The sequence below is a fragment of the Oncorhynchus tshawytscha genome, linkage group LG01 (assembly GCF_018296145.1).
Source record: "Oncorhynchus tshawytscha isolate Ot180627B linkage group LG01, Otsh_v2.0, whole genome shotgun sequence".
In the NCBI taxonomy this organism is placed as follows: Eukaryota; Metazoa; Chordata; class Actinopteri; order Salmoniformes; family Salmonidae; genus Oncorhynchus; species Oncorhynchus tshawytscha.
This window is the reverse complement of record NC_056429.1, coordinates 7,717,639-7,740,957: the sequence shown is the minus strand read 5'-3', so window position 1 is coordinate 7,740,957 and position 23,319 is coordinate 7,717,639. Positions and strand designations below refer to the sequence as shown.

At 50.6% G+C, this 23,319-nt stretch overlaps 1 protein-coding gene across 1 annotated transcript; it reads right to left on the bottom strand.

Annotated features, from left to right (window-relative positions):
• Nucleotides 1-3,476: 3,476 nt before the first annotated feature.
• LOC121838705 (potassium/sodium hyperpolarization-activated cyclic nucleotide-gated channel 4-like) lies at nt 3,477-20,872 on the bottom strand. Its single transcript, XM_042327664.1, has 3 exons — nt 20,618-20,872; nt 7,852-7,919; nt 3,477-3,924 (listed from the first exon to the last, which is right to left on the bottom strand). Exons 1-3 carry the CDS (start codon nt 20,870-20,872, stop codon nt 3,477-3,479), a joined length of 771 nt encoding a protein of 256 aa, XP_042183598.1.
• Between the last annotated feature and the right edge of the window lie 2,447 nt (nt 20,873-23,319).

Below are 23,319 nucleotides of genomic sequence, written 5' to 3'. Positions count from 1 at the left end.
AAAGCAATTTCTTATTCCTTTGAACAAATTGCAATTGATAATGTACAAGTGTCAGCTTTTTTCCACATTATCAATTGCTCATGTCATGTTGATCAAAATATAGTAGATGGTTCTCTGTTGAATAGTCTTACCCCTCAAAACATCTAGGAATTAGTTCCTTGCATAAGCCATTACATGCAAAATTGTTGACCTATTTGTCATAAACTGTCAAGCATAGTTTTACACATTTCTATTAGACCTTTTGTACAAAAACCTGAATTGATTAATCGTGCAGGTGAAATTGACCCTCACTCATGAAGGAATGTAAAGTGTTAGTTCAACCAACAATCAACCAGTTGTCTAAATTGCTCAAAGTTGCATCTCATGAAGAATCAATTGGCAAGAATATATAGACAGACCACAACACAGAGTTGCAATTTTCCAATAATGGATGGACCAGGAAACGAACAGGGTCAACAGCCAAGAGGAGGAAGAAGAGGAGCAAGGATGCGTGGTGGAAGGCAAAACAGAGGAAGAGGCAGAAGAGGACATGGGCGCATATCTGATGACAGAAGGGCCACTATTGTAGACCATGTTGTCAATCATGGCCTTACAATGGATGAGGCAGGTGCAGCCCGGGTGCAGCCGAATATTGGGAGATCAACCGTGTCCTCAATAGTTCAAACGTTTCGAAGAGAGAACAGGTATGTCCACCAATGTACAGTACACTGTTACTGTATATAAGCAGTATACTGTATACTTCCTACAATGCTTCATATTACAGTAGTTCACTTGTATTTCACAGCATACAGAAATATACTCTATACAGATACATACTGCACCTTACATGCACCCACCTGTATGTTTTACAGTATAATGTGTGTTCACATAGTTTTTGTCTATGTGAAAGTGTGCGTTGCATCACTGCATCTTTCCCCACATAGGACTGCAAGATTACCTCAAACCGGTGGCAGAGGACGCCTTTTCACACCTCAACAGGAGGAGGCTAATTTGCACCACATGGTCCTAGCAAACAATGCCATGAGACTCAGGGAAATACAAAGGACCATTATAGAAGACAACAATGTCTTTGAAATCATCCATACGGTTCGCATCTCAACCATCGACAGGGTGCTGCATAGAAACCAGATGAGTATGAAACAGCTGTACCGTGTACCATTCCAAAGGAATGAGGACAGAGTTAAGGAGCTACGATACCAGTATGTACAGGTAAAACATATATCTATGTAACTACTTTACAGCAACATTTTATAGTGATACATAGTACAGTAAGCATAAACTGCACACATTTCCATTGCTGTGGAAGGAACATGCAATATATGTACATTTTATGTCACTCTTCCTTACCGAAACAAATTCAACTGTGTGTTCTGGGATATAGCGTATAATGGAGTTGGAATCAAGTGAACCCTCTCACAACTTTGTATACGTGGATGAGGCTTCAACCTGACCAAATGCAGAAGGCGGGGTCGGAATATCATCGTTCACAGCTACTGTGGATTTGCCAGGCCAACGGGGAGGAAATATCACCATGTGTGCTGCTATTTCGGAGCATGGTGTCCTAACCCATATCCCCCTTATAGGGCCATACAACACCCAGCATCTACTCAACTTTTTAGAGACTCTCTACAGGGCTCTCATCCCTGATGATGAGAGGGGTCTGCTTAGGGAGGATTTGCCAAAGTATGTGGTCATTTGTGATAATGTGAGTTTCCATCGATCAAACATCATAAGGCAATGGTTTGTGACCCACCCGAGGATGCTCATAGAATTCCTCCCACCTTATTCACCATTCCTTAACCCAATTGAGAAGTTATTTTCAGCATGGAGGTGGAAGGTGTACGATCGTCAGCCACACACACAGGTGACCCTGCTGGTTGCAATGAATGCAGCATGTGAGGACATCACAGTAGACGCCTGCAGAGGATGGATAAGGCATTCCAAAAGATTCTTTCCACGTTGCATTGGAAGGGAAAATATCCGGTGTAATATGGATGAGAATATGTGGGCCGACAGACAGGAACGTCTGGATGTGTAGACAGCACAACAGTGCTGCGGGCAAAGTTGTGCCTTAGGGGTGGTTTCCTGTGTTTCTTTCTAATTAAGTTTTTTTTCCTTTGTGCCCCTTGGGTTGTCCAGTCTCTTTCAATCAATAACCCACATACAGTAATATGTAAATAGTACTGTTGAAATCGATATATGCCATAGAAGTGCAGCCTTGTGCATTTTCAATACAGTAACTGTCATCCAAACTGTGGCCTAAGTTTACATCAGGTAATACTGTCAAAGTACACAGTTACATTGACAACATGCTTAAACATTTTGACGACCTTGTTCGTGAACAATGACTCAATGACTTATCATTCTGATGACACTGACATGATCATTGGCATGAATATTTACTTTTGAGAGATGTACTAAGGATTTTTAGTGACTGGCTAGCTTTAGAAACATATCTATTGTATATTGCAGTTTGTACAAATTGTTCTGAGAAATGCACTTATTATTTTGCACATGTTAGAGATGATGTGAAAAATGCACCAAAGCAACTGAGAAAAACTGTAAACCGTACAGCCTCTACAATGAATCTACAATGAATGAGAGAGCAGATCAATGCCTTCTGTCCAGGGTTGGGTAAATTCTATTTCAATTCAGTCCATTCAATTAGTAAACTTCAATTTGGAATGTCAGTTTACTTCCAGAGTTGACTGAGTTGAAATGGAATTGATCCCAATCCTGCCCTCAAGCCCTACCTCCTGGTGCCTCCCAAGCCCTACCTCCTGGTGCCACCCAAGCCCTACCTCCTGGTGCCTTCCAAGCCCTACCTCCTGGTGCCTCCCAAGCCCTACCTCCTGGTGCCTCCCAAGCCCTACCTCCTGGTGCCTCCCAAGCCGTACCTCCTGGTGTCTCCCAAGCCCTACCTCCGGGTGCCTCCCAAGCCCTACCTCCTGGTGCCTCCCAAGCCGTACCTCCTGGTGTCTCCCAAGCCCTACCTCCGGGTGCCTCCCAAGCCGTACCTCCTGGTGTCTCCCAAGCCCTACCTCCGGGTGCCTCCCAAGCCCTACCTCCTGGTGCCTCCCAAGCCCTACCTCCTCCTACCTCTCATCTCCCTACCCCCTCCTTCCTCCCTACCTCCCATCTCCCTACCTCCTTATCTCCTATCTCCCTACCCCCTCCTACCTCCTCCTACCTCCCTACATCCTATCTCCCTACCTCCTTACCCACTAACTCCCTACCACCTACCTCCTTACCTCCCTACATCCTACATCACTACATCCTACCTCCCTACCCATACCCATCCTACCTCACTACATCCTACCTCCCTACCCCTACCCATCCTACCTCCCTACCCCTACCCATCCTACCTCCCTACCACTACCCATCCTACCTCCCTACCCCTACCCATCCTACCTCCCTACCCCTACCCATCCTACCTCCCTACCCCTACCCCTACCCATCCTACCTCCCTACCCATCCTACCTACTCCAAGTCTCACTCACCTCTTCCCACTGATGTATATATCTGATGAGCCTAGACAGCCGGAGCAACCTCAACAAACTCAAGATCTTCGTAAACCGCACGATTCTCAGCGCCCGGGCCGTCTTGTAGAAGTCTGAGTCGATCCTGGTCTCCACGATGAGGAAGATGTAATCTACTGGTATGGACGAGATGAAGTCCACCATGAACCAGCTCTTCAGATATTTGATCTTGATGGTCTGTGGGTCCAGGATGATCTCTGTGTTGTCCTCCTTGACGATGCCCGTCCGGAAGTTGAGGACCAGGTCGATGAGGAACAAGGTGTCTGATATGACGTTGAAGACGATCCAGGGGGGAGTGTGCTCGTCCTTGAAGAAGGTGATGCCCACAGGGATGATGATGAGGTTCCCCACCATGAGGAACAGCATTATCAGGTCCCAGTAGAACCTAGAGAGAATAAAGAGCTTTAACAGTAGAGCTGAGCGAGAACAGAGAGCTTTAACAGTAGAACCTAGAGAGAATAGAGAGCTTAACAGTAGGACCTAGAGATAACAGAGAGCTTTAACCATAGAACCTAGAGAGAACAGATAGCTTTAATAGTAGAACCTAGAGAGAGGAACAGGGAGGAACCACAGAGAGTTTAAACCTGGGAGAGAACATGGATGATGATGAGGTTCCCCACCATGAGAAACAGCATGATAAGATCCCAGTAGAACCCAGAGAGAGCTTTAACAATAGAAGCTGAGAAAGCAACAGAGAGGAAACACAAAGATTTTAGAACATAAGAGAAGACAGGGAGGAACCACAGAGATCTTAGAACCTGAGAGAGGGACAGGGAGGAACCACAGAGATCTTAGAAGCTAAGAGAGGGACAGGGAGGAACCACAGAGATCTTAGAAGCTAAGAGAGGGACAGGGAGGAACTACAGAGATCTTAGAACCTGAGAGAGGAACAGGGATGAACTACAGAGATCTTAGAACCTAAGAGAGGACAGGGAGGAACTACAGAGATCTTAGAAGCTAAGAGAGGGACAGGGAGGAACTACAGAGATCTTAGAACCTGAGAGAGGAACAGGGATGAACTACAGAGATCTTAGAACCTAAGAGAGGACAGGGAGGAACTACAGAGATCTTAGAAGCTAAGAGAGGGACAGGGAGGAACTACAGAGATCTTAGAAGCTAAGAGAGGGACAGGGAGGAACTACAGAGATCTTAGAATCTGAGAGAGGAACAGGGAGGAACTACAGAGATCTTAGAAGCTAAGAGAGGGACAGGGAGGAACTACAGAGATCTCAGAAGCTGAGAGAGGGACAGGGAGGAACTACAGAGATCTTAGAAGCTAAGAGAGGACAGGGAGGAACTACAGAGATCTTAGAACCTAAGAGAGGACAGGGAGGAACTACAGAGATCTTAGAATCTGAGAGAGGAACAGGGAGGAACTACAGAGATCTTAGAACCTGAGAGGGACAGGGAGGAACTACAGAGATCTTAGAATCTGAGAGAGGAACAGGGAGGAACTACTTAGAGATCTCTTAGAAGCTAAGAGAGGGACAGGGAGGAACTACAGAGATCTTAGAAGCTGAGAGAGGAACAGGGAGGAACTACAGAGATCTTAGAATCTGAGAGAGGGACAGGGAGGAACTACAGAGATCTTAGAAGCTAAGAGAGGGACAGGGAGGAACTACAGAGATCTTAGAAGCTGAGAGAGGAACAGGGAGGAACTACAGAGATCTTAGAAGCTGAGAGAGGGACAGGGAGGAACTACAGAGATCTTAGAAGCTAAGAGAGGACAGGGAGGAACTACAGGATCTTAGAATCTGGAACAGGGAGGAACTACAGAGATCTTAGAAGCTAAGAGAGGGGACAGGGAGGAACTAAGAGATCTCAGAAGCTAAGAGGGACAGGGAGGAACTACTTAGAACCTAAGAGAGGACAGGGAGGAACTCAGAGATCTTAGAATCTGAGAGAGGAACAGGGAGGAACTACAGAGATCTTAGAACCTGAGAGAGGGACAGGGAGGAACTACAGAGATCTTAGAATCTGAGAGAGGAACAGGGAGGAACTACAGAGATCTTAGAATCTGAGAGAGGGACAGGGAGGAACTACAGAGATCTTAGAAGCTAAGAGAGGGACAGGGAGGAACTACAGAGATCTTAGAAGCTGAGAGAGGAACAGGGAGGAACAGGATCTTAGAAGCTGAGGAACTACAGAGATCTTAGAAGCTAAGAGAGGGAGGAACTACAGAGATCTTAGAAGCTGAGGGGAACAGGAACTACAGAGATCTTAGAAGCTGAGAGAGGGACAGGGAGGAACTACAGAGATCTTAGAAGCTAAGAGAGGACAGGGAGGAACTACAGAGATCTTAGAATCTGAGAGAGGAACAGGGAGGAACTACAGAGATCTTAGAAGCTGAGAGAAGGACAGGGAGGAACTACAGAGATCTTAGAATCTGAGAGAGGAACAGGGAGGAACTACAGAGATCTTAGAGATCAGAGATCTCAGAAGCTGAGAGAGGGACAGGGAGGAACTACAGAGATCTTAGAAGCTAAGAGAGGACAGGGAGGAACTACAGAGATCTTAGAACCTAAGAGAGGACAGGGAGGAACTACAGAGATCTTAGAATCTGAGAGAGGAACAGGGAGGAACTACAGAGATCTTAGAACCTGAGAGAGGGACAGGGAGGAACTACAGAGATCTTAGAATCTGAGAGAGGAACAGGGAGGAACTACAGAGATCGTAGAAGCTGAGAGAGGGACAGGGAGGAACTACAGAGATCTTAGAAGCTAAGAGAGGGACAGGGAGGAACTACAGAGATCTTAGAATCTGAGAGAGGGACAGGGAGGAACTACAGATATCTTAGAATCTGAAAGAGGAACAGGGAGGAACTACAGAGATCTTAGAAGCTGAGAGAGGGACAGGGAGGAACTACAGAGATCTTAGAAGCTAAGAGAGGGACAGGGAGGAACTACAGAGATCTTAGAAGCTGAGAGAGGGACAGGGAGGAACTACAGAGATCTTAGAAGCTAAGAGAGGGACAGGGAGGAACTACAGAGATCTTAGAAGCTAAGAGAGGGACAGGGAGGAACTACATAGATCTTAGAAGCTAAGAGAGGGACAGGGAGGAACTACAGAGATCTTAGAAGCTGAGAGATGACAGGATAGAACATAATGAATCAGAGAGAGAGTCTAAACAATCTCTACATGCCAACAAAATGTACGTTGTCAAAAATGGGAAAATGTACTACTTTTCTATTATTCTATTATTTTGTTGGATCATGTTGTACCCCAAAATTAGTTGGTGTTAGAGCTGCTAAGCTCATTAGAATGCATAAGAACACCTCTCCTTTAAAATGTGTGTATTCTGGTTGGAACATGTGTAACCCAAAGGGAGTTGTCCAAAACACAGAGGTGTGTGTGTATTTGTGTGGCGTGTGTGTTCATGAGGCTGTGTGCAAGACGAGTGTTTGTTGTGTATTCCAGTCCAATCTTGTGTTTTAATTACAGTAACCTGAGATTGATACACTCTCAGCCCAATATGGATCAGAGACAGAGCGAGAGAGACAGATTGAGAGAGAGAGAGAGAGAGAGAGAGAGACCGATTGAGAGAGAGAGAGACAGACAGACAGACAGACAGACAGACAGACAGACAGACAGACAGACAGACAGACAGACAGACAGACAGACAGACAGACAGACAGACAGACAGACAGACAGACAGACAGACAGACAGACAGACAGACAGACAGACAGACAGACAGACAGACAGACAGACAGACAGACAGACAGACAGAGAGAGAGAGAGAGAGAGAGAGAGAGAGAGATGGAGAGAGACAGACAGACAGAGAGACAGAGACAGAGAGACAGAGACAGAGAGAGAGAGACACAGAGAGAGACAGAGAGAGAGAGAGACAGACAGAGAGACAGAGACAGAAACACAGAGAGAGAGAGACAGAAAGAGAGAGAGAGACAGAGCCAGAGACAGAGAGAGAGACAGGGAGAGACAGACAGAGAGAGAGAAAGACAGAGAGAGAGGGGTGCATGGTCAGCATTCTGAACCTGTGCTATGAGGTTGCATACATTAGCCAAGTTCAGCTTCCACCTCCCTATAAGTTTACCACAGTGTAAGAGCAGAATATATCTTCTAAATGGGATCTCACTTTCAAATGCTGATGATCACCGGTCATGAAAAAATGATTCATTCATTAGTTTATACATTTTATAAAAAGTTATTTTAATAACCGATGGGGTTCAAATAAACTAAGCTTTAATAGCTGTGATTGGAGATTCAGTTCTACTGAAGTGGACAGCGTTGGAATCAGAAATCCAAAATTCAGCACCACATTACAGTGGACAGCGACCGTCAGACTCGCTGTACCAGACGGTCGTGGTGCTGAACTTCAGAATGCAGATGATGTCGCTGTCCACTCCAATGGTGCTGAATCCCTGAAGATAAATCGTAACTATAACAACCTGGGATAAACACAGGAATCCCTAACCAAGACTCCCACAAAATATATGCTAATCAATGCAAGACCGTACACTGTATAATCAGTAGTAAATCTGCAAATAATTGAAATAGACTCTTCTCCAGCGATTCTTTGAATCTACGTCTACACCAAACATCTTTCTACAGTCACCACCAGCAGTCTCTAATCAGATTTGTGCATCTCTTACAAATGAGGTTCCCCATGTGAGCAGTTCACCCTGCACTATCAGATCAAATATAAATAGCACTGTCATGTCTACCTCTGATAAGTCTCCAAGCAAAGCGCAACAAAAACAAATAGCCCATATTAGCCTAAGAAACAAGGTTCATGAAATCCAGTGGTAGAAAAAGTACCTAATTATCATACTTGAGTAAAAGTAAAGATACCGTGATAGAAAATGACTCAAGTAAAAGTAAAAGTCAACCAGTAAAATACTACTTGAGTAAAAGTCGAAAAGTATTTGGTTTTAAATGTACTTAAGTATCAAAAGTAAATGTACTTGCTAAAATATACTTACGTATCAAAATAAAAGTATAAATAATTTCACGTTCCTTATATTAAGCAAACCAGACAGCACAGTTTTCGGATAGACATTTACGGATAGACAGTGGAACACTCCAACATTCAGACATCATTTACAAACAAAACCTGTGTGTTTAGTGAGTCTGCCAGATCAGAGGCAGTAGGGATGATCAGGGATGTTCTCTGTTTAGTGAGTCTGCCAGATCAGAGGCAGTAGGGATGATCAGGGATGTTCTCTGTTTAGTGAGTCTGCCAGATCAGAGGCAGTAGGGATGATCAGGGATGTTCTCTGTTTAGTGAGTCTGCCAGATCAGAGGCATTAGGGATGACCAGGGATGTTCTCTGTTTAGTGAGTCTGCCAGATCAGAGGCAGTAGGGATGATCAGGGATGTTCTCTGTTTAGTGAGTCTGCCAGATCAGAGGCAGTAGAGATGATCTCTTGATTATACCTTTATTTAACTAGGCAAGTCAGTTAAGAACAAATTCTTATTTTCAATGATGGCCTGGGAACAGTGGGTTAACTGCCTTGTTCAGGGGCAGAATGACATATTTTTGCCTTGTCAGCACGGGGATTCGATCTTGCAACTTTTCGGTTACTAGTCCAATGCTCTAACCACTAGGCTACCTGCCTCCCCATATGTGCGTGAATCGGAAGATTTTCCTGTCCTGCTACGCATTCAAAATGTACTATGGCTACAGGTTCATCTGCCTCACCTAAAGCCCATTCTGGTGGGAAGCTGCTATAGACCACCAAGTGCTAACAGTCAGTATCTGGATATCATGTGTGAAATGCTTGATAATGTATGTGAGATCAACAGAGAGGTATATATTTTCTGGGTGACTTAAATATTGACTGGCTTTCTTCAAGCTGCCCACTCAGGAAAAAGCTTCAAACTGTAACCAATGCCTGCAACCTGGTTCAGGTTGTCAGTCAACCTACCAGGATATTTACAAACAGCACAGGAATGAAATCATCCACATGTATTGATCACATCTACACTAATGCTACAGAAATCTGCTCTAAAGCAGCATCCACATGCATCAGATGTAGTGATCACAATATAATAGCCATATCTAAGAAAACCAAAAGTTCCAAAGGCTGGTCCTAATATAGTGTATAAGAGGTCATTACAATAGGTTTTGTAGTGATTCCTGTGCTGTTGATGTAAAGAATATTTGTGGGTCTGTGGTGTGTAATGAGGAGCAACCAGATGGTGCACTTGACACATTTATGAAATTGCTTATTCCAGTTACTAATAAGCATGCACCCATTAAGAAAATGACTGTAACAACAGCTAAATCCCTGTGGATTGATGCACACAGCTGACTGTCAAACGTACTCCTAATTGAGAAATTATGTGACTAAACTAAACAAAAAGAAGAAACTGTATAAATAAATGTATAATAAATTATATAAAGAATGATAGTAAAAAGCTTTTGGAGCACCTGAAATTACATTATGGACAAAAAGGCAAACTCAGCTCTATCCTTCATTGAATCAGATGGCTCATTCAACACAAAACCCACTGATATTGCCAACTACTTTAATATATACATATTTTTCATTTTTCACAAATTCTGAACCTACACATCCATTCATAACTGACCAAATTATGAAAAAAAGCATTGGATTTGTCACACTCTGACCTTTAATATCTCTGTTTTCTTTATATTTTGGTTAGGTCAGGGTGTGACGAGGTTCGTTTTGTTATTTTGTTTGTTTGTTCAGTGTTCGTTCTTATAATAAAGAAGAATGTACGCTTACCACACTGCACCTTGGTCCGATCATTATGACAAACGTGACAGAATTCCGTAAAGTGAGTGTGGAAGAGGTGAATAAATTATTGTCTATCAACAATGACAAGCCACCTGAGTCTGACAACTTGAATGGAGAATTACTGAGGATGATAGCGGACAATATTACCATTCCTATTTGCCATCCCTTCAATCTAAGTCTACAGGAAAGTGTGTGCCCTCAGGCCTGGACGGAAGTCATTCTGCTACCTAAGAATAATAAAGCACTATTCAACATTCTTTACAAGGAACTCTATTCTTGACTTGCTTTAACAGTCGACCAATCAGCCAACCCTTAGTAAACTTATGGGAAAACTGACATGATACAATGCTATTTCACAGTAAACAAATGAACAACTGACTTTCAGCACGCTTATAGGCCACTGAAAATATACACCACTTACACAAATGACTGATGGTTATGGCTGAAATAAATGGATAATTAGAAGCTTGTGGGAGCTGTTATGTTAGAACTACATAGAGACATGACGACATGGAACTCTATTCCACATCAGGTAACTGATGCAAGAAGTAGAATCCGATTGTTTAAAAATGATAAAAATACACCTTATGGAACAGCAGGGACCGTGAAGAAAGACACACTCTACACACACGTACATTGTAATATTGTTGTATTTTACATGTTTTATTGTAGATATGGAGTGGTGTAATTATGTATGATCCCTTAATGTGTTTGGACCCCCAGGAAGAGTAGCTGCTGCATTGGCAACAGGAACTAAAGGTGATCCATAATAAACCCCAGGACTAGTAGCTGCTCCCTTGGCAACAGGAACTAATGGGGATCCATAATAAACCCCAGGAAGAGTAGCTGCTGCCTTGGCAACAGGAACTAATGGGGATCCATAATAATCCCCAAGAAGAGTAGCTGCTGCCTTAGCAACAAGAACTAAAGGGGATCCATAATAAACCCCAGGAAAAGTAGCTGCTGCCTTGGCAACAGGAACTAATGGGGATCCATAATAAACCCCAGGAAAAGTAGCTGCTACATTGGCAACAGGAACTAAAGGGGATCCATAATAAACCCCAGGAAAAGTAGCTGCTGCCTTGGCAACAGGAACTAAAGGGGATCCATAATAAACCCCAGGAAAAGTAGCTGCTGCCTTGGCAACAGGAACTAATGGGTTCCATAATAAACCCCAGGAAAAGTAGCTGCTGCCTTGGCAACAGGAACTAATGGGGATCCATAATAAACCCCAGGAAGAGTAGCTGCTGCCTTGGCAACAGGAACTAATGGAGATCCATAATAAACCCCAGGAAGAGTAGCTGCTGCCTTGGCAGGAACTAATGGGGATCTATAATAAACCCCAGGAAGAGTAGCTGTTGCCTTGGCAGGAACTAATGGGGATCCATAATAAACCCCAGGAAGAGTAGCTGCTGCCTTGGCAACAGGAACTAATGGGGATACATAATAATCCCAGGAAGAGTAGCTGCTGCCTTGGCAGGAACTAATGGGGATCTATAATAAACCCCAGGAAGAGTAGCTGTTGCCTTGGCAGGAACTAATGGGGATCCATAATAAACCCCAGGAAGAGTAGCTGCTGCCTTGGCAACAGGAACTAATGAGGATCCATAATAAACCCCAGGAAGAGTAGCTGCTGCCTTGGCAACAGGAACTAATGGGGATCCATAATAATCCCCAGGAAGAGTAGCTGCTGCCTTGGCAACAGGAACTAATGGGGATCAATAATAAACCCCAGGAAGAGTAGCGCTGCCTTGGCAACAGGAACTGATGGGGATCCATAATAAACCCCAGGAAGAGTAGCTGCTGCCTTGGCAACAGGAACTAATGGGGATCAATAATAAACCCCAGGAAGAGTAGCTGCTGCCTTGGCAACAGGAACTGATGGGGATCCATAATAAACCCCAGGAAGAGTAGCTGCTGCCTTGGCAACAGGAACTAAAGGGGATCCATAATAAACCCCAGGAAGAGTAGCTGCTGCCTTGGCAACAGGACTAATGGGGATCCATAATAAACCCCGGGAAGAGTAGCCGCTGCCTTGGCAACAGGACTAATGGGGATCCATAATAAACCCCAGGAAGAGTAACTGCTGCCTTGGCAACAGGACTAATGGGGATCCATAATAAACCCCAGGAAGAGTAACTGCTGCCTTGGCAACAGGACTAATGGGGATCAATAGTAAATACAATACAAATAAAGTAAATAAACACATAGTGGTAGAGAAGAAGGCAGATCCACTGGGTACAAAACCACTGAGGAGGATTCCAGTCCATTCATTCTATAGTAATACAGGACCACAGACAGTGGCTTGTGAAAGTATTCACCCCCCTTGGAATTTTTTCTATTTGGTTGCCTTACAACCTGGAATTAAAATAGATTTTTGGGGGGAGGTTGTATCTTTTGATTTACACAACATGCCTACCAATTTGAAGATGCATAAATATTTTTTATTGTGAAACAAACAAGAAATTAGACAACAACAAAAATATAACTATTCACCCCCCCCAAAGGTCAACACTTTGTAGAGCCACCTTTTGCAGCAATTACAGCTGCAAGTCTCTTGTGGTATGTCTCTATAAGCTTGGCACATCTAGCCACTGGGATTTATGCCCATTCTTCAAGGAAAACTGCTCCAGCTCCTTCAATTTGAGTCGGTTTCTGCTGGTGTACAGCAATCTTTAAGTCATACACCAGATTCTCAATTGGTTTGAGGTCTGGGCTTTGACTAGGCCATTCCAAGACATTTAAATGTTCCCCTTAAATCACTCAAGTGTTGCTTTAGCAGTAGGCTTAGGGTCATTGTCCTGTTGGAAGGTGGAATCCCCATCCCAGTCTCAAATCTTAGGAAGACTGAAACTGGTTTCCCTCAAGTATTTCCCTGTATTTAGCGCCATCCATCATTTCTTCAATTCTCACCAGTTTCCAAGTCCCTGCCGATGAAAAACATGGTGTTCTCGGGGTGATGAGAGGGGTTTGGCTAGCGCCAGACATAGCGTTTTCCTTGATGCCCAAAAAGCTCAATTTTAGTCTCATCTGAACAGAGTACCTTCTTCCATATGTTTGGGGAGTCTCCCACATGCCTTTTGGCGAACACCAAACGTGCGTGCTTATTTTTTTCTTTAAGCAATGGCTTTTTTTCGGGCCACTCTTCCGTAAAGCCCAGCTCTGTGGAGTGTATGGTTTAAAATGGTCCTATGGACAGATACTCCAATCTCCACTGTGGAGTTTTGCAGATCCTTCAGGGTCATCTTTGGTCTCTTTGTTTCCTCTCTGATTAATGCCCTCCTTGCCTGGTCCGTGAGTTTTGGTGGGTGGCCCTCTCTTTGCAGGTTTGTTGTGGTGCCATATTCTTTCAATTTTTTAATAATGGATTTAATGGTGCTCCGTGGGATGTTCAAAGTTTCACATATTTTTTTTAACCCAACCCTGATCTGCACTTCTCCACAACTTTGTCCCTGACCTGTTTGGAGAGCTTCTTGGTCTTCATGGCTCCGCTTGCTTGGTGGTGCCCCTTGCTGAGTGGTGTTGCAGACCCTGGGGCCTTTCAGAACAGGTGTATATATATTGAGATCATGTGACAGATCAGACACTTAGATTGCACACAGGTGGACTTTATTTAAATAATGATGTGATTTCTGAAGGTAAACTATAGTATAGTTCAAATCTACTGTAGTCAATGACATGAGAAGAGAATAGAACCGCTCACATAAAATAACAACACTTTGATGACAGGGTAGGGAGGGGTAGGGAGGGGTAGGGAGGGGAAGGGAGGGGTAGGGAGGGGTAGGGAGGGGTAAGGGAGGGGAAGGGAGGTGAAGGGAGGTGAAGGGAGGGGTAGGGAGGGGAAGGGAGGGGTAGGGAGGTGAAGGGAGGTGAAGGGAGGGGTAGGGAGGGCAAGGGAGGGGAAGGGAGGGGTAGGGAGGGAAGGGAGGGGTAGGGAGGGGTAGGGAGGGGAAGGGAGGGGTAGGGAGGTGAAGGGAGGTGAAGGGAGGGGAAGGGAGGGGTAGGGAGGTGAAGGGACGGGGTAGGGAGGGGAAGGGAGGGGTAGGGAGGGGTAGGGAGGGGAGGGAGGGGTAGGGAGGTGGGGAGGTGAAGGGAGGGGTAGGAAGGGGTAGGGAGGGGAAGGGAGGGGGAGGGAGGGAAGGGAGGGGAGGGAGGGGTAGGGAGGGGTAGGGAGGGGAAGGGAGGGGTAGGGAGGTGAAGGGAGGTGAAGGGAGGGGTAGGAAGGGGTAGGGAGGGGTAGGGAGGGGTAGGGAGGTGAAGGGAGGGGTAGGGAGGTGAAGGGAGGGGTAGGGAGGTGAAGGGAGGGGAAGGGAGGGGTAGGGAGGTGAAGGGAGGGGAAGGGAGGGAAGGGAGGGGTAGGGAGGGGAAGGGAGGGGGATGAGGGGGAGGGAGGGGAATGGAGGGGGAGGGAGGGAATGGAGGGGTAGGGAGGTGTAGGGAGGGTAAGGGAGGGGAAGGGAGGGGTAGGGAGGTGAAGGGAGGGGTAGGGAGGTGAAGGGAGGGGTAGGGAGGTGAAGGGAGGGAAGGGAGGGGAATGGGAGGTGAAGGGAGGGGAAGGGAGGGGAAGGGAGGGGTAGGGAGGGGAAGGGAGGGGGGATGGAGGGGAGGGAGGAAAATGGAGGGGGAGGAGGGGAGGGAGGGGGAGGGAGGGGAATGGAGGGGGAGGGAGGTGAAGGGAGGGGAAGGGAGGGGTAGGGAGGTGAAGGGAGGGGTAGGGAGGGGAAGGGAGGGGAATGGAGGGGGAGGGAGGGGAATGGAGGGGGAGGGAGGGGTAGGGGGAGGGAGGGAATGGAGGGGGAGGGAGGTGAAGGGAGGGGTAGGGAGGGGAAGGGAGGGGAATGGAGGGGGAGGGAGGTGTAGGGAGGGGAAAGGAGGGGTAGGGAGGGGGGAGGGAGGGGAATGGAGGGGGAGGGAGGGGAATGGAGGGGGAGGGAGGTGAAGGGAGGGGTAGGGAGGGGAAGGGAGGGGTAGGGAGGGAAGGGAGGGAATGGAGGGGGAGGGAGGGAATGGAGGGGGAGGAGGTGTAGGGAGGGGAAGGAGGGGTAGGGAGGGGGAGGGAGGGGAATGGAGGGGTAGGGAGGGAATGACGGGAGGGGTAGGGAGGGGTAGGGAGGGGAAGGGAGGGGAATGGAGGGGAGGGAGGGGAATGGAGGGGAGGGAGGTGAAGGGAGGGGAGGGAGGGAATGGAGGGGAGGGAGGTGAAGGGAGGGGTAGGGAGGGGAAGGGAGGGGAATGGAGGGGGAGGGAGGTGTAGGGAGGGGAAAGGAGGGGTAGGGAGGGGGAGGGAGGGGAATGGAGGGGGGGGAGGGGAATGGAGGGGGAGGGAGGTGAAGGGAGGGGTAGGGAGGGGAAGGGAGGGGTAGGGAGGGGAAGGGAGGGGAATGGAGGGGGAGGGAGGGGAATGGAGGGGGAGGGAGGTGTAGGGAGGGGAAAGGAGGGGTAGGGAGGGGGAGGGAGGGGAATGGAGGGGAGGGAGGGGAATGGAGGGGGAGGGAGGTAGGGAGGGGAAGGAGGGGAAGGGAGGGGTAGGGAGGGGAAGGGAGGGGTAGGGAGGGGAAGGGAGGGGTAGGGTTAGGGGAAGGGAGTGGAAGGGAGGGGTAGGGAGGGGAAGGGAGGGGAAGCGAGGGGTAGGGAGGGGAAGGGAGGGGAAGGGAGGGGTAGGGAGGGGAAGGGAGGGGAAGGGAGGGGTAGGGAGGGGAAGGGAGGGGAATGGAGGGGGGGAGGGAGGGGAATGGAGGGGAGGAGGTGAAGGGAGGGGGAGGGAGGGGAATGGAGGGGAGGGAGGTGAAGGGAGGGGTAGGGAGGGGAAGGGAGGGGAATGGAGGGGGAGGGAGGTGTAGGGAGGGGAAGGGAGGGAATGGAGGGGGAGGGAGGTGTAGGGAGGGGAAAGGAGGGGTAGGGAGGGGGAGGGAGGGGAATGGAGGGGGAGGGAGGGGAATGGAGGGGTAGGGAGGTGAAGGGAGGGGTAGGGAGGGGAAGGGAGGGGTAGGGAGGGGAAGGGAGGGCAATGGAGGGGGAGGGAGGGAATGGAGGGGGAGGGAGGTGTAGGGAGGGGAAACGAGGGGAGGGAGGGGGAGGGAGGGAATGGAGGGGAGGGAGGTGTAGGGAGGGGAAACGAGGGGGAGGGAGGGGGAGGGAGGGGAATGGAGGGGGAGGGAGGGGAATGGAGGGGGAGGGAGGTGTAGGGAGGGGAAAGGAGGGGTAGGGAGGGGAAAGGAGGGGTAGGGAGGGGGAGGGAGGTATAGGGAGGGGAAAGGAGGGGAAGGGAGGGGAGGGAGGTGTCATCTCCATCCTCTCTCTCTCCAGGGGTCTCCCTATAGGGAGGGGAAAGGAGTGGAAGGGAGGGGTCCAAGGGAGGGGAAGCGAGGGGTAGGGAGGGAAGGGAGGGGAAGGAGGGGAAGCCCTCTCTAGGGAGGGGAAGGGAGGGGAAGGGAGGGGTAGGGAGGGGAAGGGAGGGGGTAGGGAGGGGAAGGGAGGGGAAGGGAGGGGTAGGGAAGGGAGGGGTAGGGAGGGGAAGGAGGGGAAGGGAGGGGTAGGGAGGGGAAGGGAGGGGTAGGGGAAGGGAGGGGTAGGGAGGGGAAGGGAGGGGAAGGGAGGGGTAGGGAGGGGATCCCAGGGAAGGGAGGGGTCCAGGGAGGGGAAGGGAGGGGTAGGGAGGGAAGGGAGGGGAAGGGAGGGGTACCATCTCTCTCCATCCAGGGGTAGGGAGGGGAAGGAGGGGTGGGAGGGGAAGGGAGGGAGGGAGGGGTAGTGGAGGGGAAGGGAGGGGTAGGGAAGGGGGGGTAGGGAGGTGAAGGGAGGGGAAGGGAGGTGAAGGGAGGGGTAGGAAGGGGTAGGGAGGGGTAGGGAGGGGTAGGGAGGTGAAGGGAGGTGAAGGGAGGGGTAGGAAGGGGGTAGGGAGGGGGTAGGGAGGGGTAGGGAGGTGAAGGGAGGGGAAGGGAGGGGTCCTGGGGTAGGGAGGGGAAGGGAGGGGGAGTCAGGGAGGTGAAGGGAGGTGAAGGGAGGGGCTCCAGGAAGGGGAGGGCAGGGGGGGTAGGGAGGGGTAGGGAGGTGAAGGGAGGGGTAGGGAGGTGAAGGGAGGGGTAGGGAGGTGAAGGGAGGGGAAGGGAGGGGAGGGAGGTGAAGGGAGGGGAAGGGAGGGAAGGGAGGGGTAGGGAGGGGAAGGGAGGGGATGAGGGGGAGGGAGGGGAATGGAGGGGAGGGAGGGGAATGGAGGGTAGGGAGGTGTAGGGAGGGTAAGGGAGGAAGGGAGGGGTAGGGAGGGGTAGGGAGGTGAAGGGAGGGGTAGGGAGGTGAAGGGGAGGGGTAGGGAGGTGAAGGGAGGGGAAGGGAGGGGTAGGGAGGTGAAGGGAGGGGAAGGGAGGGGAAGGGAGGGGTAGGGAGGGGAAGGGAGGGGGATGGAGGGGGAGGGAGGAAAATGGGGGGAGGGAGGGGAATGGAGGGGTAGGGAGGTGTAGGGAGGGGAAGGGAGGGGAAGGGAGGGGTAGGGAGGGGAAGGGAGGGGGGGGAGGGGAGGGAGGGGAATGGAGGGGGAGGGAGGTGAAGGGAGGGGAAGGGAGGGGTAGGGAGGTGAAGGGAGGGGTAGGGAGGGGGTAGGGAGGGGACATTTCTAGGGAATGGAGGGGAGGGAGGGAATGGAGGGGGAGGGAGGTGAAGGGAGGGGGAGGGAGGGAATGGAGGGGGAGGGAGGTGAAGGGAGGGGTAGGGAGGGGAAGGGAGGGGAATGGAGGGGGAGGGAGGTGTTCCTTTAGGGGAAAGGAGGGGTAGGGAGGGGGAGGGAGGGGAATGGAGGGGGAGGGAGGGGAATGGAGGGGGAGGGAGGGAAGGGAGGGGAATGGAGGGGGAGGGAGGGGAATGGAGGGGGGGGAATCGTGTCCAAAGGAGGGGTAGGGAGGGGAGGGAGGGGAATGGAGGGGGGGAGGTGAAGGGAGGGGCCTGTTGGGAGGGGTAGGGGGGAAGGGAGGGGAATGGAGGGGAGGGAGGGGAATGGAGGGGAGGGAGGTGAAGGGAGGGGAGGGAGGGAATGGAGGGGGAGGGAGGTGAAGGGAGGGGTAGGGAGGGAAGGGAGGGGAATGGAGGGGAGGGAGGTGTAGGGAGGGGAAAGGAGGGGTAGGGAGGGGGAGGGAGGGGAATGGAGGGGGAGGGAGGGGAATGGAGGGGGAGGGAGGTGAAGGGAGGGGTAGGGAGGGGAAGGGAGGGGTAGGGAGGTGTAGGGAGGGAAATCCTAGGGAGGGGAGGAGGGGAATGGAGGGGGAGGGAGGGGAATGGAGGGGGAGGTTAGAGGTATAGGGAGGGGAAATGAGGGAAGGGAGGGGTAGGGAGGGGAAGGGAGGGGTAGGGAGGGGAAGGGAGGGGGGTAGGGTTAGGGGGAAGGAGTGGAAGGGAGGGGTAGGGAGGGGAAGGGAGGGGAAGGAGGGGTAGGGAGGGGAAGGAGGGGAAGGGAGGGGTAGGGAGGGGAAGGGAGGGGAAGGGAGGGGTAGGGAGGAAGGGAAAACAAGGAGGGGGAGGGAGGGGAATGGAGGGGGAGGGAGGTGAAGGGAGGGGGAGGGAAATGGAGGGGGGAGGGAGGTTTATAGGGGTAGGGAGGGGAAGGGAGGGGAATGGAGGGGGAGGGAGGTTTGAGGGAGGGGAAGGGAGGGGAATGGAGGGGGAGGAGGGGGGTAGGGAAAGTAAAAAAATTAGGGAAGGAGGGGTAGGGAGGGGAAGGGAGGGGAAGGGAGGGGTAGGGAGGGGAAGGGAGGGGTAGGGAGGGGAAGGGAGGGGTAGGGAGGGGAAGGGAGGGGAGGGAGGGGTAGGGAGGGCTGCCCAGGGAGGGGAAGGAGGGGTAGGGAGGGGAAGGGAGGGGTAGGGAGGGGAAGGAGGGGAAGGAGGGGTAGGGAGGGGAGGGAGGGAAGGGCCCTGGGAGGGAGGGGAAGGGAGGGGAAGGGAGGGGTAGGGAGGGGAAGGGAGGGGTAGGGAGGGGAAGGGAGGGGAATGGAGGGGTAGGGAGGGGAACATTTGTTACTATCATCTCTCTGTTGTTTCTCTGCTAAACAAAGCATTTGCATTCTACTAGCTAACTGTTCCCTGCCATCCCTCTCTCTCACCTGCTCTCCATCCAGCTCTCTCTCTCTCCTCTCTCCTCTCTCCTGCTCTCCATCTCCTCTCTCTCCTCCCCATCCCTCACCTCTCTCTCCCTCTCTCATCCCTCTCTCTCTCTCTCCCTCCACTCTCTCCTCTCACTCCACTCCCTCCTCTCTCTGCTCTCTCTCCTAGCCCTGTTGGACACTCTCTCTCACCTCTGCTCCAGCTCTCTCCATCCCTCCTCTCTTGGATCACTCCTCATCTCCTCTCCCCAGCTCTCTCTCTCCTCTCTTTCTCCATCCCTCTCTCTCTCATCTCCACTCTCTCCCTCTCACCTCTGCTCCATCCCTCTCTCTCCTCTCTCTCTTGGACCTCCATCCCTCTCTCTCTCTCTCTCCACTCTCTCTCCCTCCCTCTCTCTCTCTCTTTCTCCATCCCTCTCTCTCCAGCTCTCTCCACTCCATCCCTCTCTCTCTCTCTCTTTCTCCATCCTGCTCTCTCTCTCTCTTTCTCCATCCCTCTCTCTCTCTCATCCCACTCTCTCTCCATCCCATTCTCTCTCTCTATCACTCTCTCTCTCCAACCCATTCTCTCTCTCCATCCCATTCTCTCTCTCCATTCCATTCTCTCTCTCCATCGCTCTCTCTCGCTCCATTCTACTTTCTCTCTCATCCTACTCTCTCTCCATCCCTCTCTCTCACCATCCCTCTCTCTCTCTCCATTCCACACTCTCTCTCCATCCTACTCTCTCTCTCATTCTACTGAGAGAATGGGTTGGAGAGAGAGAGTAGGATGAGAGAGAGTGTGGGATGGAGAGAGAGAGAGGGATGGAGAGTGGGATGGAGAGAGAATGGGTTGGAGAGAGAGAGTTCGGTACGTCCTGTGTCTCCTCCTCGCACTCGCCCTGAAGAGCGTGTCACCAGTCCGGTGCCACCTGTACCGGCTCCACGCATCAGGCCTCCAGTGCGCCTCCCCAGTCCGGTACGTCCTGTGTCTCCTCCTCGCACTCGCCCTGAAGAGCGTGTCACCAGTCTGGTGCCACCTGTACCGGCTCCACACACAAGGCCTCCAGTGCGCATTCACAGTCCAGAGCTTCCGGCGACGGTCCACGGTGCGGAACCTCCTGCAACGGTCCACGGTGCGGAATCTCCAGCGACGGTCCACGGTGCGGAATCTCCAGCGACGGTCCACGGTGCGGAACCTCCTGCAACGGTCCACGGTGCGGAATCTCCAGCGACGGTCCACGGTCCGGAATCTCCAGCGACGGTCAACGGTCCGGAGCATCTAGGCACAGCGTCCAGTCCAGCTCCAAGGTCTGAGCCTTCCTCTGTGCCGGTGGCCAGTCCAGGCACAGAGTCCAGTTCCGCTCCAAGGTCGGAGTCTTCCTCTGCGCCTGTGTCCAGTCCAGACACGGCGACCAGCCCAGCGCCTTCCTCAGCGCCGATGCCCAGTCTAGGCATGTCGTTCAGCCCGGCACCATGGTCGGATCCGGGGTCTGGGGGTGGGGGTGGAAACGACCCACACCGGCTGCCAGCGACACTAGTCATCCCCCCCCCCACCCTCCCATTTGGTTTCAAGTTTTGCGGCCCAGCACCTTTGGGGGTGGGGGATACTGTCACGCCCTGACCATAGAGAGCCCTTGTTTCTCTATGGTGTGGTAGGTCAGGGCGTCACGAGGGGGTGTTCTAGTTTAACATTTCTATGTTGGTGTTTAGGTTTGGTTCCCAATTAGAGGCAGCTGGTAATCGTTGCCTCTAATTGAGGATCATATTTAAGTAGCTTTTTTCCCAGCTGTGTTTGTGGGTTATTGTTTTGTGTTTGTGCACCAAGTAGTCACGTTTCGTTGTTCCTTTATTGATTTATTGTTTTTCAAAGTTTCACTTTGAAATAAATATGTGGAACTCAACATCCGCTGCGCCTTGGTCTGTCTCTCCACACGATCGTGACACTCTCCATCCTACTCTCTCTCCATCCTCTCTCTCTCTCTCCATCCCAATCGCTCTCCATCCCACTCTCTCTCATCCCACTCTCTCTCCATCCTACTCTCTCTCTCTGCTCATCTGCCTGTTGCTCTCTTTCTTTCTCTCCATCTCTCTCTCTGAATCTACCTCTCTGCCTCTCCCCCTCTCTCTGTGTTCATATCCCTCTCTCTCTCTCTTTCTCTGCCTCTCCCTTTCTGCCTCTCTGTCTCTTCCTTTCTGCCTCTATCCCTGTCTTCCCCTCTCTCTCTGTTCACATCCCTCTCTCTCCCCCTCTCTGCCCTCTCTCTCTCTGCAGTACTGTGACACACTGGTCCTAATTGCTCTTTCCCCTCTCTGGTGGATAAATCCCAGCGTTATCTCTCAGGAATCCATGTCATCTCCAGGAGCCTGCCCTCACCGGCCAGATGTTAGAGTTGTTAGCATTAATGAGGCAATCTGGGATTGGAAAAGCAACAGACTGGTCATCCCGGCACCGCTACTTGTTTTAGTAAATAGCTGAGTGATTGGACTCACTCTCAAATTCATAGACAGTCAAAGCTATGGATGGATGGACTGACCCTGTAGTTTTGCAACCATGTTTTGAAGCTATACAGTATTTACAAACAATGAAGTAAAACAAGTTTATAATATGGGTTATGATGCCGTACGACCGTTAAACTAAAGCTCATGAGGCATTTATAAGTTATATTCTTCAGCAATCAATGGCAATTTATAATTAATTTGAAAGTTAAAAAAATGTAGATCCGAATCCCGGATTGCCCCTTTAACCTCTCTGCTCTGCTACACTCACCACTCTGCTGTCTGTCTGCCACTGTTACAGGACAGGGACGAACAGCTGGTCGGCCGGCCCAAAAAACAGACAGTACTTTACTGCCACTAGCCCTGTTGGACACTCCACATCACCTGCTGCCCAGCTAGAACCACTAGCCCTGTTGGACACTCCACATCACCTGCTGCCCAGCTAGAACCACTAGCCCTGATGGACACTCCACACCACCTGCTGCCCAGCTAGAACCACTAGCCCTGTTGGACACTCCACATCACCTGCTGCCCAGCTAGAACCACTAGCCCTGATGGACACTCCACATCACCTGCTGCCCAGCTAGAACCACTAGCCCTGTTGGACACTCCACATCACCTGCTGCCCAGCTAGAACCACTAGCCCTGTTGGACACTCCACACCACCTGCTGCCCAGCTAGAACCACTAGCCCTGTTGGACACTCCACATCACCTGCTGCCCAGCTAGAACCACTAGCCCTGTTGGACACTCCACACCACCTGCTGCCCAGCTAGAACCACTAGCCCTGTTGGACACCTTGTGGTCCACACAGGAATCAAACCTAAAACTTGTGGTCCACACAGGAATCAAACCTAAAACCTTGTGTTCCGCACAGGAATCAAACCAAAAACCTTGTGTTCCGCACAGGAATCAAACCTAAAACCTTGTGTTCCGGCACAGGAATCAAACCTAAAACCTTGTGGTCCACACAGGAATCAAACCTAAAACCTTGTGTTCCGGCACAGGAATCAAACCCAAAACCTTGTGGTCCGCACAGGAATCAAACCAAAAACCTTGTGTTCCGCACAGGAATCAAACCTAAAACCTTGTGTTCCGGCACAGGAATCAAACCCAAAACCTTGTGGTCCACACAGGAATCAAACCTAAAACCTTGTGATCCACACAGGAATCAAACCTAAAACCTTGTGGTCCACACAGGAATCAAACCCAAAACCTTGTGGTCCACATGGGAATCAAACCTAAAACCTTGTGGTCCACACAGGAATCAAACCCAAAACCTTGTGGTCCACACAGGAATCAAACCCAAAACCTTGTGGTCCACACAGGAATCAAACCTAAAACCTTGTGGTCCACACAGGAATCAAACCTAAAACCTTGTGGTCCACACAGGAATCAAACCCAAAACCTTGTGGTCCACATGGGAATCAAACCTAAAACCTTGTGGTCCACACAGGAATCAAACCCAAAACCTTGTGGTCCACACAGGAATCA